At 42.3% G+C, this 18,457-nt stretch overlaps 1 protein-coding gene across 6 annotated transcripts in view; it reads right to left on the reverse strand.

The window, feature by feature from the left end:
- The window catches only part of RPS6KA2 (ribosomal protein S6 kinase A2), a 476,226-nt gene that overhangs the window by 123,810 nt on the left and 333,959 nt on the right, over positions 1–18,457 (reverse strand). For all 6 annotated transcript variants that reach the window (XR_012158128.1, XM_073337900.1, XM_073337901.2 and 3 more), the window contains 2 exons: positions 2,438–2,518; positions 456–535 (listed from right to left, as the gene is read on the reverse strand). Coding sequence is in view for 5 of the 6 variants with exons in the window: in XM_073337900.1 (XP_073194001.1) it covers positions 456–535; positions 2,438–2,518 (161 nt within the window). In the remaining variant the exon portion in view is untranslated. The remainder of the gene's footprint in view (positions 1–455; positions 536–2,437; positions 2,519–18,457) is intronic.

Here is an 18,457-nt window from a genome sequence, read left to right on the forward strand (position 1 = left end):
AAACCTGGAAGGGATTTTGGAATTTCAACCTGAGCTGCCTGTGAACTCTCTAGCCACCCAGAACCTGACCCTGCTACATGTGGTCACTGGAGCATAGGCTTCATAGAGTGGGGAATCTGGGTATATCTTTTCTCTCCAGATCACAGCCAGCAAGTGTCTCTTTTTAGCAATGCGTCCGGGGTTATTCTACCATGAGAAGGAACTAGCAATGATCTAACCGTTGGGAGTAAACTGTAATTACGTTTTCTATTAACACGATGCTCACGCTCTGTCAGGTATGTCACTTATCACACAATGTAGATACAAGTATTAAAAAAGGTTTAGGGAAATTATAGCAAATTACAGCTCCAATTCAGTTACATAGAATGAAAATACACCCAGGGACACACACAAATTCTGAAAATAATCCTAGACATTATTTTGTGTTCTACCACACACAAAATCAATGGGCTTACCTCTTTGGAGAGTCTTGTGAAAAGGTCCCCTCCTCGTAGGAAATCTAGTATTAGATACAACTTTCCCTCTGTTTGAAATGCTGCATTAGAAAAGAATGGAGATGTTGGATGTTTTAAATCATTACAATGTCTCCAAAGAATGAATATTATTGATTAATTCTGCATTGTTCGCTAACTCTCCTACCATGTTAACACTTCACTTTTAGAATGGAATTATTTAAGACCTCTGCTGGACTAAGCAGTCTAGACCATACTGCAGGGAACAATCCTGTGTTAGCTGGGAGATGGAGATTTATTACTAATGAATTCTTTGCCATGCTTAGCACCTGGTCCCAGAGCTTGGGCTCCAGTCTGACCCTGAATGCCTACCCAGCAATTTTAGAACCCCGCAGCCTGAGCCCCACATGTCTAAGTCAGCTGATCTGTGCAGGCCTTTAATTAATGTGTAGATATACCTAATGAAGCTAAGGCTGCCTTCTATTGCACATTGCACAGGGTGAAGAGAAGAAAAGAGAGTAAAACTAGTCAGTGAAGCTCCCAGAATTGTGGAAGGAGAGAGGTACAGCTGTTCAAAATGCTCACAGAAGCCCCTTTGCACTAGCAACAGGACTCTTCAAGAATTCAGGGAGCTTGCTGGGCTAAGACAGGCAAATCTAGGGGGAAGCTGCTCTGTGTAACTGAAAGCATTGCAATAGTTTATCAGCATTGCAATAGTTACTCCTGGGGGAATTCTGTGCCAAAAAATTAAAAATTCTGCAAATTTTATTTGTCAAAATAATACAACATAATCATGCCAGTTTCAATTATTTTGGTAATTTATTTCAAAATACCTGTTGTCAAGTATGTGTGTAACAATACAGACACACACAAAAATTCCCCCAGGAGTAGAGTTAAAGAAACCCCTGTAACAACCCAGGTCCTGTTTCTCTGCTCCCTTCCCCCCTAGAGCCCAGCCAGGGGGCCAGATGCCCACAACCCCTCCCCCGTGAGTCCAGCCATGGTGCCCTCCTGCCAGTACACCTAAACCCCTCCCCCCAAGAGCACAGACATGGTCCCCCCAGCCCAGATACCACCCCCCAAGAGCCCAGCTGCAGGCCCTCTCCCCCCCAGATACCCGCACCCTCTCCCACCCCGAGACGAGCCATTGGGCCCCCTTTTGCCCAGATACCCACACCCCCTTGCCTCAGAGCCCAGCTGCAAGACCCCCACCCTTGCCCAGATATCCACACACCCTCCCCACAGAGCCCAGCTGCAGGGCCTCCCCCTTGCCTAGATACCCGCACCCTCTCCCCCGAGACCAGACACCTGGTCCCCTCCCCCCCAAAGCCCAGGGATCCAGAGGGAGAAACAGCCTGATGCTCAGTCCCAGGCTTGCACCTTCTCCTTCCATCAGGGTGTGTGGGGAACTGCAGCTGCCAGGAACCCTCTAGCTCTGCCCACTCCCCATGGCAGTGTCTTCTATGTGCGAGCTAGGCTCTGCTGGGTCCATCAGTACTTAGTGGCGGCCAGCAGCACTGCAGCCCATTTCTGTGGGGGAAAGGAAATTCTGTGCGGACATTAATTTCTGCAACATTCTGCATTGCGCAGTGGCACAGAATTCCCCCAGGAGTAACTAGTTTATAGAAATTTAGTGAGTGCTATCAATTATTAATAGTCTTTGGAAACAAGAGAATCTAATAATCAAACTGTTTGCTGAAGAGGGGTGATAGAACTGGCCTATATATCTTTGTTATCCCACCAACACCCCCCTAGTAACACCATCATTACATTACACCTTGTATCAAATTTGTTTTGACAGAGGCGTAGCAAAGCCCTCCTCCTCATGCTGAAGTTTTCCTGTGATATAAGGAAAATGAAGTCCATAACTGAGTGGAAATGGGGTAGTATTTAGCAAAGTGGCATTCTTATGAAATGACACAGATCCAATTACAATCCCAAAACACATGTACGAGTGAATCCGAATGCCATTTTATTATAGTTACCATAATGAAGCTTGACTATGAAAGGATGATTCACTTCTGCCAAAATATCTCTCTCCATTTTCGATCGCACCCGATCTCGGACTATAAGAGAGAGAACAATAAGAACAGCAATCAGTTAAGAGGCAGCATGGTGCACTGGAGAGAGCATTGAACTGGGACTCGGGAGATTTTGATTCTAGTCCTGACTCTGCCACTGGCCTGCTGTGGGACCTGGGCGAGTCACTTCACCTTCCCTACCTCTCTCCCTGCCCTTACCGCCTGTCTAGTTTCTGTAGATAGTAAGCTCCTGTAGATAGTAAGAGACTGTCTCTTTCTCTGCATTTGTACAATGACGTACTAATCTTGGCTGAGCTGTGAGGCACTAAGGCAATATAAACAATAGGAAGATTAAGGTTTACAAAAAAGAATTTTAATATAAAATAAAGCTATATAAACTCAATATCTAATTTAAAAATAAATAGAATATAACAGCAACTGACCATGGCAAGTTAATCAAGAGACTATAGTAGGTTAATCTTGCGTGCATTTAAGCATACTTGTGCTGTGCTGATATTAGCAATAAGGATGACTCATTGAATACCTGGATGTGGTTTAGATTAAATAATTTGAGCTCCCAATCAGATACAATTAGTAAAAAGGAAAAGTCTGTGGCTGAGGCAAAAGAGACAACTATTATTTTCATCTGCAGAGACAATTACTGCAGGGCAGAAACAAGTGTAATGATTTTTTTATGGATCAGATGAATGAAGAATAAGAGAAAAAATAATTACAGATGTGAATAGGGTTCAGGCTAATCAAGACTGAAACCAAAGTTCACCTAGTAACGGATTTTAATAGAATTTCACAAAACCAAGCTGGGTTCCACGTTTCAGATTAACATCCCTTGATCCTAAAGATGTATTTTATTCTTGATCACGGTTTTACTGATTTTCTAATAAAGTTGTTTAGGTTTATTGTTTCTTCTCCTTGTACCACATTATTTATTCATCTCTCAGCTGCAGCACCCACCCACTGGGTTATGAGTCTATTTTAGTCAATAATGCATGAGACCTCACTGCGGTTCTGTTGTCACATGTACGTGTGTTGGGTGTATTGATAAATGGGAGGTCAAAAGCTGAGTGCCTCCAACACCCAAGTAATGAATATATTACAGTGCAATGACACATTCTTCTGTACAACTGTGCTTTTAAAATTGTTGGTTTATAGACACTGGTCCAAACCAAAATTTCAGATATGAAAACCCTTGAATGTTGGAAAAATGTGGGTCTCTAGCTATTTTAATGTTTTATTTAAGACAGGACCCATATAAGCATGATTTTGTAATCCTCAGCCATTCACATTGCTTCCTCAATTCAAGCCATTTTGCAGTAAAATCCAACCACACCAAGGCCCAAATTCCATACCATGTGCAAAGATGGCATATCATATAGTCATGCAGTGCAAAGCTAGGCAGGGGCATACATTTCTCATGTTGCACATGCAATACACCACAAGTCACGTACCCAGTGTAGGAATGCTTGGGGTAGAGACTGCTACACCCTTCTGCATAAAATATTTACTATTTCAATCAAATGGATATACTGTGAGGAGTGCTTCCTGAAGTCTAGCTATGCCAAATGCAGTCAACCTCCCAAAACATTCACGTAAGCCATGCATCAGCCCTGAGGCACAACATCCCCAAGTGACAGGGTAGAGAGGTAGAAGTGGGCAGAAGCAGAAGTGGTTTGTTACCCACCATGGGTAACAGTATAAATCAGCTGTAAAGCTCTCACGCCATCATAGACAAAGAAAGGCCACCCAGCTATGCTCACCACACCAACCATACCCCTATACTGCTTGGTGCTTAACAGTAGTGCTGCGCTGACATTTTTTTACATCACATTATAAAAAGCTTTGGTTTTAAGTTATTTTAGACATTAGTTTGAGGGCATTCGAATGTAGCCGCAGAGGTGATATTTGTGATGTGTGTTCATGTGCATCACATCTGCGTGGCTATAGCCACGAACAATGGCAGGACTCCCTCACCCCATTGGGTATTTCTCCTGACACCTTGTTAGGGTGTTGTGGTTTTAGGTGAGCGCCTGTTGTGCTGGTGAGAACACAGAGGGAGGTGCTATATCAGGATAGTGCTATATGAGGAATGGGATATTACAATAGGATGGTGGCACTAAGTAGTGGTGGTGGGGGGATACTGTTTGCGAGTGAAGAGGCAATTGAAATGGGTCTGAGGAGCAACATGTATAAGGGATTTCAGCATCACAGTCATCTGCCCCTTGACCACAGTTCTTAGTAGTCAGTATTTCTGGGGACTGCGGATCTGTAATCCTTTTTAGTCTTCATAAGAAAACGTCTGTTCTGAAAACGGATTTCGGGCTTTGGCAGGCAACACTGGACGTAACCCGGTTACATGTTGTGTGATTATCTCTGTGCCACATTTAACAGTCCCCACTGGGCCTATCTGGCTCAGCTAATTATATCTAATTCACCAAGGTGGTGGTTACACATTTTGGGACTTCATTAGCCTGTCATGATGGTATGCCATCTGCCTCCCCACATGGAGACAGAAGCTGTAGCATGCCCATGTGATATTGAGGAGAGTGTTATGTCTCCATATAACATGCACCACAGCTTCTCTGATGTCTTGGCCTGATGACCCCTTTTTACATATCCTTCTAACCTCCCATTCCCTATCCAGGGGCAACTAAAAAGACTGTTGTGGCACACAGGTACTTCAGTGGTTACAGAGTGACCGATAGGTGGGTGATATGCTCTCTCTGCTCCTGTGCATTACATATTTCCTGGCATGGGTGCCCTTAGGACAGCAATTATGTGGGTCCACTTCTGGCATCCTGATGTCATAGCATCTGTCATTTAGTCCATTGCTCAGATGCCTTCTCACGTTCTATGGCAAAGCAGATCCATCTCTATTCTCCTCCTCCTGTATCACCTCTCAGTTGCTTCAGTGCCTCTGGGCTGTGCATGCTTTTAAATTTATGTTTCCTTCTATGGATTAACATTCTTCAGGGTGGAGACAGCTGATGGTTTGCTGCTCCATTTTGAATATCTGTAAGGCCCTATCACCATAGTATTTATATGCCATACAAGGCTATGGGCAGCATAAATCAAGAGACACTCCCTCTCTCCTCCAGGCCGCACCCTAGGCAGGTTTTCTGGTTGTGGGGGAAGATCAGGTTTTCTCTCTCTCTCATCCCGGTATTTGCCATATGCTCAAGCTCTTCCTGCTCCATTTTTGATGTAGGTGGGAGCTGGTGTTGATGTGGAAAGGCCCTCCTGAAGAGGGTCAAGCTTTGACTTAGTTTGAGCTCCTCTAACAAAATCTTCCCCAGGTGGGGCCCTATATATGAAAATGCTCTGCTCACTGCATTCTACAATTTTGTGCTTATATCCAGGACTGGCCTCAAAACTTTTAGTGCCTGCATCGTAACATGTAGGGAGCCAGCATAAATCGGTGGCATTTATTGATTGTCTGTGAGTCAACTCTGGCTCAGTCATTCCAGATTGCTGGGTCACTCCAGGATTATTCTCCAGATCCTATAGGGAGAGATTAGTAGGGTCTGACTATGTGGCTGGATGCGAGGGATGAAGATGCCTGGCCCAGTGAACCAAAAAAGCACTGATGTGTGTATTTGGAACAATTATGGATACCTCCTATTGTCTACATCGTTACATGGGGGTGCGTAACTTTGTACTTTCCTTTGCTGGATCAGCTGGCATAGGAGACAACTTGCATCATCCTAAATTCAGTCAAACTTGTTTATGAGGAGGACCTATTCATATGGATTGCATTACTCTGTCATCCCAAAAGGCTTAGCTTCCCGTGCTGTGGTTCACTTCCGTGTTGTCCCCTCACTTGGCTATATAGAAGGGTCTGCTGCTGAACAAACATTTACTCCAGGCTTTTGAGAGGGCTATGCTGTCTAGGCTGCACAATTCCTACCCCTCTTTTGGTACTGGCAGGGGATTGTTCAGCTGTCCAAAGCCTATCTCCAGCGCCTAACCGCCCCTTTTGGGATTTGTATCTTCTACAGAGGCTTAAGTGCAGTGTGTACTGGAAGCAGGAATGTACAGTGTTTTGGCAGGTGATATGCATACTAACAGATGTTGTTTACTTATCTGCATAAACAGTTTGTTCACTGGAAATGGTGCCCAGTTGCTGAACTCTTAGTGACAGGAAAGCTTTTGTCCTGTATATCCAGTATTGGATTTTGCCTCTCAACTTTAAGCTACATACCAGAGATGGAGAGAGTACAACCTAGAGCTGGGCTTCCCAAACGACGGTAGGCAATCTTGGTGTTCCGTCAGTTCACTTCACAACAAGTTTTTAACATGGTGCCATGTGAACCAAGAAAGTGTGGAAACTGCTGGCCCAAAGGAATAGGTATAGGGCTGAGATTCAGGAAGTCCTGAATGCTAATCCTGGCTGTGCCACTGACTCACTTGTCCAACCTAGGATAAATAAATTATCTATAAATTACTTCTGTGAGCCTTGGGGGATGTGAAACAGAAGTGACTACACTGTCATATCCTACAACAATGGAGAAAGTGTATGCCAGCTTGCAATAAAAGTGATCCACATTTGAATGAGTCCATTTAATATGACAGGGTTGGGACGGGAGGAGAAACTTTTTTTTTCTTCTTAAAAGTGGATTTTTAGCTAGACGGTTGGTGTAGTTTTCCTAGCCACAAGGGACTGAAGTGAAAGAGAAGAGAAAGAAGATTAATACAAAGTGTATTGCACTGGTAAAAAGAAGTTCCAACTCTAGAGACGATCAGTTGCGTTTTTTCCCCCCTAAGAAAATTAAACCAAAAATACCTATCCCTTCTTGCTGAGTGATTTGCTGACATCAAATCCGGTCAAGAGTTAAAGAAAAAATATTAAATTTTCAACAGACGTGCCTTAGGCTAAAGGCATGCCATGGCTTGCGAAGTCACATCGCTAACTATGGACTCTGTCAAATCAGAAGGGCCTTCCTTAATGTAGAAGCCACAGAATGTCTACCAATTCAGCAGGAAGTTGGGCTAACTCAATGGGAACCTTTAATTAAGCAAATTGGGGCATAGATGATCTGCAACGATAGATATTATAGAGGTGATACGGTAATTTCCCCATTAAAATACTGATTAAAATTGGTAGGTAATTTAGCACAAAAATGAGGAGACTTTCTTAAGTGCTCCTGATTAGATCTCTGGAGTAATATCCTGGCTCTACTGAGGTCAATAGGGTTTTGCCATTGCCTTCAGTCGGGCAAAGATGTCCTCTGGATTCTTAGATTAGTTTGGCCGAATGCTACCCTTAAAATGGTGCTGTTCTTGTCCCTATGCAGTTTATCAGCCTTGAAGACTATGGACATTTGGGGGGGGGGGGGGAGGGTGTCTACATCTCTCTAATTTGGAGGAGTTGATGTTTGTACTGTAGGTCACTGGAAAAGTCATTTAAATTTTTTTGGCAGTAAGGTTTTGAATTTTGCCAATTAATTATTTTCATTAGCAAGTACATAAGCAAATAAATGCAATATAATTTAATAGATCTGTAAAAATATATTAATTTAGAAAGAAAAAAGTAATATTAACATATAGGGAAGGTTAATAAAATTAAATAGTATTTGTTCTAAACTGTAACTTGTCATTGTTTGTTTGATGGATAGCTTTGCAAGAGAAAAAGTGTGAGTGAGGGGAAAGAGGGATGAGAGGGAAGGTCATGGGTACTATAGTTTCTGCTCATAGTGGGAGCTATAATTAATTACATTAGAACCTCAGAGTTAGGAAAACCTCGGGAATGGAGGTTGTTCATAACGCAAATGTTCGTAACTCTGAACAAAACGTCATGGCTGTTCTTTCAAAAGTTTACAACTGAACATTGATTTAATACAACTTTGAAACTTTACTATGCAGCAGAAGAATGCTGTGTTTCCTTTTTTTGTAAGTATTTTAAGTTTAATACAATTTTATATTGTATTTGTTTTTTTTCCCTTGGTCTCCACTGCTGCCTGATTGCGTACTTCTGGTCCAAATGAGGTGTCTGGTCAGTTCGTAACGCTGATGTTTTACTGTAATGCAGTGTTCTAAAACAACAACATTTAACTCCTCCTTAGTTGCTCAGACCTTTGTCAAACCAGTTCTTCTTGGGCTGACACTTTCCCCATGCTTGACCCTAGCCTGAAGGTGAATTTATTTGAAAGGTATGAACAAAACCAGCTGAACTATTTTTGAGTTACACAATCATGGAAAAAAGCCATAATTTGCTCATATGTTCCAAACCACAATTTTATTTTCTGTTTGTGTTACTCAGAAAAAACGGATGAAGCTACAAACATCAAGCTTACGTGTTCAGTAGTCTTTATTGTGGGAGAAAAATCACGTTTGAAGAAACTTGGTTCAGTAGTTAAGTTACAGGGCTCAATTTTACTTTGCTTGCTTCTGCCAACTTAAAACAGGGTGGCAAGGTGGCTACAAGCTCACATGCACGGTGGGTAGCCACTAGCTGGGCATTGCTGTCTTCAAACTGAGTGGTGCCAGCCAGAGAGGTGGTGTGCACCAGGAAGCTGGGGTATGTGCACGTTTGCTCTGTCCCTGCAGCAATCTATACTGCAAGGGCTCTTAAGGAACCCTGGAATCTCCAAGGGAAGGAAATAAGCCCTGCCCTCCCACAAGGGATGAAACCCACCTAGTGCACAGCAAGCATCATGATATGCACCTGCCTGTGCCAGCTGGGGTAAGTGTGGCACTTGGCCATTTAGCATGAGTTTTCTCATGACTGCTAGAATTTTCCACTTACTCGTCTCCTCCAATGCCTCAGTTAAAGAAGTTAAAAATGTATGTTGAGATAGAGTCAAGAAGGGGGTGCTTGTTATGGTCATCTCAGTATTCCTGGGTTAAGGAGTTCTGAACTGAGTTAAGAATTCTCCCCACCACTAAAATCCATGCAAGGATCTCATGTTTGAGAGATCTGAGAGGGAATGTTCAAGCCTATACATTTTGTGTTAGTGCTAAGCAGCAAGCATTTCAGACTGCTGGTGACAAGGGATTCAATGAAAAAATGAGTAAGTGACCTGAGTCTGTCTTTAAGGGAGTTGTCAGGGCACCTAAAATTGCGGACTCCTGATTTAACAGTCAGATACTTAAATATGTGATACTTGGACCACAAAAACAATTTAATTTTTCTGGGGAGCAACTCTGGTGGTGGCTTCATGGCCGAAATACCAGGGATTCAAGTGGGGATGTCCAGAACTAAAAGCATGAGCAACTACAGTTTATCCTAAAGAGACAAGCCTTCTGTAGCAGGAGGTTGTAACAACTTATCTCCTTTGTAAATTGGCAGAGAGGGGGACTTAACACAAACTCACCAGGGCGTTAACACTGTTATGTCACGGGCACTGTTATGTCACAGTGGAAAACATTTTCTGTGAATATTTGTTCAAATTCAAAACTTAAACTATCATAACCTTTGTGTGTGCATTTTCCATTGATATCTGAAAAGCTGAGCCTTACTAACAGAAGGGATCCTTGAAAATAGCTTCCCAAAGCACATTCCACATTGTATATTTAACTATGAAGTTCACAATTCACACTGGGTAAAATTTTCAGAAGCACCTATGTGATTTAGGAACTTAAATCCCATTTTCAAAAGGGATCTTGGACCACATTTTTAAAGGTATTCAGGCACTCCGTATGAATTTCAAGAGTGCCTTGGTACCTAACTTCCATTACCTTATGCAACTAAAAAATGCTCACAAGAAGCTGTTTTTGAGCTAATTGTACAAGAAAATGTGTGAACATATGATTCATTATGAGTTTCACAATCTACTCACAAACATTCTGTGAAAAGAGACAAAATTGAACAGATAAATAATTTGTTACAAATTATTTGCTGATCTCTACCCTTATTAAAATTGGATAAGAAATGTCTCTACTCAGCAAGCAGAGAGAGTACAAATTAACTAAGAAACTCAATTCTTACCATGTTGTACTGAGATTATTAAGGAAGGGTAACATACAGGAAATGACCAAAACAAAGATGGGAACTAGAAGACATGCTAATGTAGGTGATTGGGGGGTAAGGGTAAATCAACATTTGTTAAATGAAGGAAACTAATAGTCAGATTCTGCCATCCATTATTTCCTCCACACCCCTAGATCTCAATGCAGTTGCACAGATGTTACAAAGAGGAGAACTGACTCAAACTTAGGGACATATGTTTCAATTTCAAGGTTCTAAGAGCGTATTACGAAGTACGCAGTGTAGTTGTAGCCCTGTTAGTCCCAGAATATCAGAGAGAAGGTGGGTGAGGTGCTATCTTTTATTGGACCAGCTTTTCTGTTGGTTAGAGAGACAAGCTTATGAGCCACACAGGACTCTTCGTCATATCTGGGTAGACCTCTGAGTGGCTCGAAAGCTTGTCTCTCTCACTAACAGAGAAGTTGGTCCAATAAAAGGGCTTGTCTATATTTATGCTGCGATCGATGCAGTGGTGTCAATTTAGCAGGTCTGGTGAAGACCTGCTATGTCGATGGCAGAGCACTCTTCCATAGACTCCTGTACTCCAGCTCCCCAAGAAGAATGAGGTAAGTCAGCGGAAGAGCATCTCCTGTTGACAGTGCCGTGTAGACACCGCTGTAAATCGATCTAAGGTACATTGACTTCAGCTACATAGCCTTCAGTTAACTCACCCACTTTGTCTCTTTAGTATTACAGAGTGGCAGGCAATACAGAATAGTGGACACAGAAGTAAAGCTATTTAAGGAATTTTCTTCAATTTTTTTTTAAGTGCAGTCTATTGCATTTGAAGGAAACAATTTAGAGAACTAGATTCTAATCTCAGATATGCATGCATGTCATGGAAGATAAACTAGATGCACAGCAGCTGATTCTGCAAAATACAAAGCAATAGAGGCTTCCTAACCAAGATCAGAATCTGGCTCTATTGGTTGTACTTTGAAAGAAAATATGCATTACTCTTGCTCCACTATCTTGTAGATGGAGAATCACACTAAAGATACGCAGGGCCGGCTCTAGGCACTAGAAAAACAAGCAGGTGCTTGGGGCAGTACAGTTCTAGGGGCGGCATGGTTGGCACCGCCCCAGCTCATGTCCGCCTGCTCCCCTGAATGCACTGCCGCTGCTCCGCTTCTCCCCCTGCCCCCTCCCAGGCTTGCTGCGCGCAAAACAGCTGTTTCGCGCAGCGAGGGAGGGAGGAGAAGCCAAGCGGCGGTGTGCTTGGGGACGCGGTGGGGGTGGAGCGGAGGTGAGCTGGGGTGGGGAGTGGTTCCTCTACCCCACCGTTACTTCCTGTGCTCTCCCTCCCTCACCCTCGCTCACCTCCGTTCTGCCTCTCCCTTGCTGAGAGGGAGGGGGGAGAAGTGGAGTGGCAGCATGTTCAAGGGAGCAGGCGGAGTGGAGGTGAGCTAGGGCAGAGGGGAGCCGCAGGAAGCAATGGGGGGGGGGAAATGCGGCAGGCCTGGGGGAGGTGGCAGGGCCAGGGATTTGGGGAAGGGGTTAGGAAGGAGTTGGGGCGGGTGGGCATTAAAAAAAAAAGCGGGGGCGGCCAAAATTTTTTTGCTTGGGGTGGCAAAAATCCTAGAGTTGGCCCTGAAGATACGTCTTCACCGAAAAATAAAAATAAATGTATTCTTAATCTTTAATTCGGGTTAGCAAACCGAAGTGGCTAATTTAGGTTAAAAATAGCAATAAAGACGAGGCAATTCTGATATTTTATCTTGCATTGGCACAGCAGCTTGAGTTCTCCTTTAGACTTGAATTTGAGCTCCTATTTAAGTTAAAACCAGAGTTGCCTTATCTTTGTATTACCTTATCATCATAGGGACCTGTTAGAATATGCAGAACCCCCCTCCCCGCAAGCTATACTATTGTCACCTGAATAACGAAGCATAATGGCAATGGCTTGTGCAGAATGCCATTGAACATTTCCTAGAGGACTGGCTACTTTTCTGGGAGAAAGACTTCCCACCCCCCGAAATGTGGAATCTTTAGAGATGAGAAAAGAGAAATAAAAAGTGAGCTTTGGTACTTAAGCTTAGAGCTGTGGCTGCACAGAAACAAGCAGATAGAGAGAATCAAGACATTCTTTCTTAAAGGGCACTCAGAAAAATCAATAATGTCTCAGGCTGTACTTTAAGAACTCAAGTTCAGGTAATGGCAATTTTTTCCCTCTAAATATTGTTCTTACATAAACCAACACATTCCACTTTTAGGAAATCTTTTTAATTTATTTATTTTTTAAGTCAGCTATCCATAGACAAATGATATCCTTTAGTGCTTGGACTTACTTTATGGGTTGGAAGAAAAGAGGTCTTGAAAATATCTCAAAACGTCTGATTATATTTTTCACTTATAGCATATATCACCACCTTTTTATGAGGCTCTCAAAGCACTTTACAAACATTAATTAATCTTACATTATCACTATGAGGCAGCTATCCTTGTTTTATAAACAGGGAAACCGAGGCACTAACAGATTTAGTGGCATGTCCCAAGCCACACAACAAATCAGTGTCAAGATCAGGAAGAGAGTCCAGGTTTTCTCCTCTACAGCTCTAATCACTGGACAAAACACCATCATTTTGCAAAGTTCTTGATCAGAAATGTTATTGAAAATGAAAGTAAGCTTATTACAAAAGTAATTTAAATCCATAAAAAAATTAAAGGATAAAAATATCACATTTGCAATGAAAAGAAAAAAATCCCTATGCAGAGACATCATTTTAAATGTCCACACACACACACACACACACACAGGTCAATCCACTGCCTCCTCACGTGCAATATACCTAAAGTTCCTCAGTTGGCCAAATTGTGTGCTGACATTCACCACATGCAATACCTATGAGTGCAATTGTTGTTGGATATCTAGGAGCACATTAATAAAAAGACTGATGAAGAACAGAGAAATCTGCCAGTCATCAGGAGAGGAGAAAACCTCAGGATAACAAAATTGTACACATGGATATTCATGAAATGTGTCTTTCTATTCTACACTAACAAACAATCATAGATCATTCAGCCTGTCTCCCGTACAAATAAAAGCTCTAACTTCTGAGTACAGCCTCAGCAGACCCATACTTTCTTGGTTATATAAATGTTGTTTATTTAGAATTATTTGCCTTATTTGACATGATTTGCTGTCAAACGATGCATGCAATATTGGATTCTGGTCACAAATTCTCCTGTAACCTATCCTTATTTTATATTACATTTTCCTTTAGTTGCCTAGATATATGATATATTATTACTGCAAGCCATACCAGCACTTAACTGCATTTAACAGGCAATAATTACCCACATTATAGGAATCACAAAATTTTAAAACCAGAAATGAACAAATAAACCAGGCATTAGGGCTACGGGGCCCCAGATGAATGGGGATCAGTAATCGCTCTGAAAATTGTTATGATCATGAAGGGAGGAGTTAGCTGACAATTTATACAGTATTTAAATAATGAAAAACTTACAGTAGTTACACAGTAAGATGGCCTCTTTTCCCTCACCAAGATGGGTGTTCTCCCTTTTAACATTTAGTACCAACTCATAGAAATTAGGCATGGAAAAAACCTACACATATTACATTATTTACTCCAAAGACAGTCAGTCAGTCAATCGACACAGAGCCTAAACTTCCCCTCAGCACTGCTCTTGTGCCACCATTTCTCCTTTAAAAGAAAAGGAGTACTTGTAGCACCTTAGAGACTAACCAATTTATTTGAGCATGAGCTTTCGTGAGCTACAGCTCACTTCATCGGATGCATACCGTGGAAACTGCAGAAGACATTATATACACACAGAGACCATGAAACAATGTCTTCTGCAGTTTCCACGGTATGCATCCAATGAAGTGAGCTGTAGCTCACGAAAGCTCATGCTCAAATAAATTGGTTAGTCTCTAAGGTGCCACAAGTACTCCTTTTCTTTTTGCGAATTCAGACTAACACGGCTGTTACTCTGAAACCTGTCATTTCTCCTTTGAGCCTCTAGTTCCCTTTATTGCTATGGTTATGTTGAGGTGTTCACCAGCAGGCTGCTCACCTACCATGGAAGGTCAACACCCACATCTCTCCTATCCATAGCCCAAATGTTTCTGAATTAAATGATGGTCTGCCTTGTGTTTGCTACTGTGATGTCACTAAGTCAACATGAACAACAATGCATCTGATGAAGTGAGCTGTAGCTCACGAAAGCTTATGCTCAAATAAATTGGTTAGTCTCTAAGGTGCCACAAGTACTCCTGTTCTTTTTGTGGATACAGACTAACACGGCTGCTACTCTGAAACAACTAAATTGTTTCTCTCTTCTCCAGTCTGAGATGGAGATGAGCCAGCCATCCAGGATCTGGTGGATCTCTCAAGGTGGCAAGTTTCATACATCCAACTTGGTGTCATCAATTGTCATTTATTTTCTTTGTTCTTAAAAAGATGCTCAGGCCAGGTGGGTGGCACAGACACAGTGGTGCAAAATGCTTGGCTCACTTCACTTTGCCATAAAGTGTGAAAATGCCAATGTTTTAGCTTTTACAGCAAATATTTTCTGCAGTATTTCACAGAAGTGAAATATGCAGTTTTTATGGTTGAAAACTGTTAAGAGCCCCCCTTGGGTTGTCCATAAACATCCAAAGAGATCTGTGGTGAAATCCTCACCCCTGCTCTGTGCCCTTTACACAAGGTAGGAGGGCCAGAGTGACATAAAGGGGCTCAAGAAGTCCTAATTCTGGCCAAAGGAAGATTGCCTCAGTGCAGGCACTGTGGTGGATGGCCATAGGCTGCTTTCCGAGGACCCATTTGCAAACCGCTGCATAGAGGACAGGCTGGGGGCAGGGCTAGGACTGAAATTCTAGGCAGTGCTGCAACACATAGGATAGTCCTGGGAGGCTGACTTTAAACAGGCTCCTAGGGCTGCCTAAAGCGTGACAAACCTTTCCAGTTCCCATAGCAACCCAGAACTAGGACACACAAATGTGGCTTAAAGTCAACTTAGCCCCACCTCCTCCTGTGCTAGGAGGCTTGTGCTGTGCCTTGGTGCAGCACAGATTCTCACCCTCGTACACATAGGTTGTTAGGGTCAAGACTGAAAGTGTTTAAATAATATCAAGTGGGAACTGGGAATGAATCTTTGGGAGGAATGGACAGTGTCTCACACTCTCTCACAATGGAGATTGTACCTAGTGGGATTCTGAACTGCCCCATCAATTGAGTTTTATTCAGGATAGGGACAGGGACTGGTAACATTACTGTAGATTCAGGAGACTGGTCAAAACTCCGAATTTCCATCCTAGGAGAAATTATAACATTTCTAATACTTTTTCTTCTAACTGCACCAAAGAGTTGAAATTTTCTACACAATAACATTTCTGAAAAAAGAGTTGGGTCAGTTGAAACATTGTTTTGAAAAAAAAATATTTCTATTTTGACATTTTTATTTTAAAATTAGAGAGTTTAGTAATTTTTAAATCACCACCATTAATATGTTGTAATGCACAGGGCTGGATTTAGGTGCAGGCAACCCAGGCAACTTGCCTGGGGTGCCAGGCTTGGGGGGGTACTGGGCTTGGGGTGCTGTTTACCAGGCAAGGATCCTTGTGCTGGATCAAAGAGCTTTCTTCATGCCTTGTGGCTGCCACTCCCTCAACTTGGTTGGGTCAGATACAGCGTCATCTTCTTTAGATTCAGTATCTCTCTTCAGAGTACTGCAAGGGATATATGTCCTGTTTTCAGCATCAACTATCAGGTGGAAGATCTTTCTGGACAATGTTACAAATTTGACTATGAAGCAGCTAAGTGACACTCGCTGGAAGAGCCACATTGACAGCATAAGGCCAGTGAGGTACCAAGTGACTGAGTTTTATGATGCCTGATGGAACTGGTGCAGTTGAGTAACGCCTAGGCCACAATCCGACACAAGGTGCAAAGCCTGGCAAACCAGATCACTGACTGCATTTCTGGTCTCACAATCTCTGCTCCAAGTAAATGTTGTAAGCACTCAGGTCGATGGATGTCGCGACCACTACTACTTTGATGAGAAGCTGCCTTGTTTTCATTATGGCCTCCGGAGACAATGCCATCACTGCTGCCAAAGAAATGGCAGAAAACTTAGGAGTTGAGCCTGTCTTCAAGGAAACGCATATTCATTGCAAGGAGAGACAGTTTGGTTACAAGGGTAGAGACAAGGTGATGGTAAGCTCAGAAGAAAAATTCAAAAAGGGAGTTTTTTTGCTTGCTCATCGATACTACTCAAGTGTCCATCAAAGAAAGATTTGGACAAATGAAGCACCATGAAAAGACCTGGGGTTTTTGGTATGATCTTAGTAAGCTGCTGGCGGACAGGAAAACACACTCTGGAACACTTGTAAAGACTTTCACTGGACGCTGACACATGGCGAATGTTCGAACGTCAATGATAAACACCTCTGTCAAATTGGACAACATCCATCACATTTTGCCAAACAGGAAGCACTCTCCACTGCAAGTTCTTCAATTCATTCATGATTCAGAGCATAAGGACACTTTTCCTAATGTGTGGATAGGTTTGAGGATTCTGCTCATGCTGCCAGTCACAGCTGTGAGTGCAGCTTTTCGAAGTTCAGGCTCATTAAGAGATACCTTTCATTGATGATGGCCGATGAGAGATTGACATCGCTTGCTATTTTATCGTTTGAAAATACCATTGACCAGTCTTTGGCTCTCTCAGACGTTGTGCTTCAGTTTGTGAGGGCAAAGGTGAGAAAAGCGATTCTTTGAACTAAAAGAGTGTCCCAGGAGTAAGGTGACCATAATTTACAAAACACCCCCGCCACCCCACAAGCCTAAAAACAGGACATTTTGTGGTGACATAATGGCAGATTTTTTTCAAGTGATTTCATGTTGTGAGTAATTGATAATGAAATACTGAACAAACATTGTCAATATTCATTTTGATCAAAGCTGCTGTTTTGCTCATGTCCACATTGAATTGACTTTTCTCTTCACTCCAAATTCTGTCCAGCACACCGAACACTTGTTCCATTGGACTGTTTGCATCTGATAAACAGCAAATTCTACTTGCTCTAGCACCTGAGTCTAATTAAGGGCAGCCTATGACCTTTAAAAACCTCTTCCAGTGAGCAAGAAAAGGAAGGAGGTATGAGAAGCAAGCTGCAGAACGGTTGTGTGCAGTGAGGGCAAAAGGCTTCTCCGAGATAAAGAGTTGTTTTTCCCTATAAGGGGAAATCTTGTGTTTGTTCCTAATTCCAATGGGAATTAGGAAATGTAATATTTTTGTTTAAAAGAAGCCCTCGAACCTACCCTGTAAAATACTATAAAGAAACCAGCATGAAGTATTAAACCTCCCGAGTGGGACTAATTTACCCTAGGCTCCCTTAATGCCAGAGGGAGAAAGCCCTGATGTGACCAAAGAGGTGCGTGGTCACACACAATCACCCACAGGCGAACACTTATCACAAAGTGATCATTCCATATCTGACCTCTCAGTCCCCATCTTCAAAACACCTTTAGAAGATGAGCCTGGGAATTTAAATTCATAATTTCGTTAGACACTAAAAATCAAGGACTTAATAAAGACACAGGGTTTATGATTTATTAGGACAATCTGTAACTCACTAACCTCCCTTTTTTCCTTCTGTGACTGCAGAGGTGTTAACTGCCCTCTTCACCTGGAATAGTTTCTTACAGTATGTTTAGCATAAGGAGTTAACACAATCTGTTCCACCTTGTATTTAGCTGTGACACTCAAGTATCTTTCCCAGATCTGTAGGGGAGCTCTATGTAAGCTCGAAAGCTTGTCTCTTTTACCAACAGAAATTAGTCCAAGATTTCACCTCACCTGCCTTCTCTCCCTAATTTTTGGTTTAGTAGTTATGAAGCTTTAACTTTTTAAATCTCAAAATCTACCGTCATTAAATAGTTATTCTCTGATGTGCCATAATTTCCTGCAACTGAAAATGTGAATAGATTTAAAAAAATGCTGAAAAACCCAGAACATTCATAATTTTGATGGAT

Source organism: Lepidochelys kempii, chromosome 3 (assembly GCF_965140285.1).
Source record: "Lepidochelys kempii isolate rLepKem1 chromosome 3, rLepKem1.hap1, whole genome shotgun sequence".
NCBI classification, from domain to species: Eukaryota; Metazoa; Chordata; order Testudines; family Cheloniidae; genus Lepidochelys; species Lepidochelys kempii.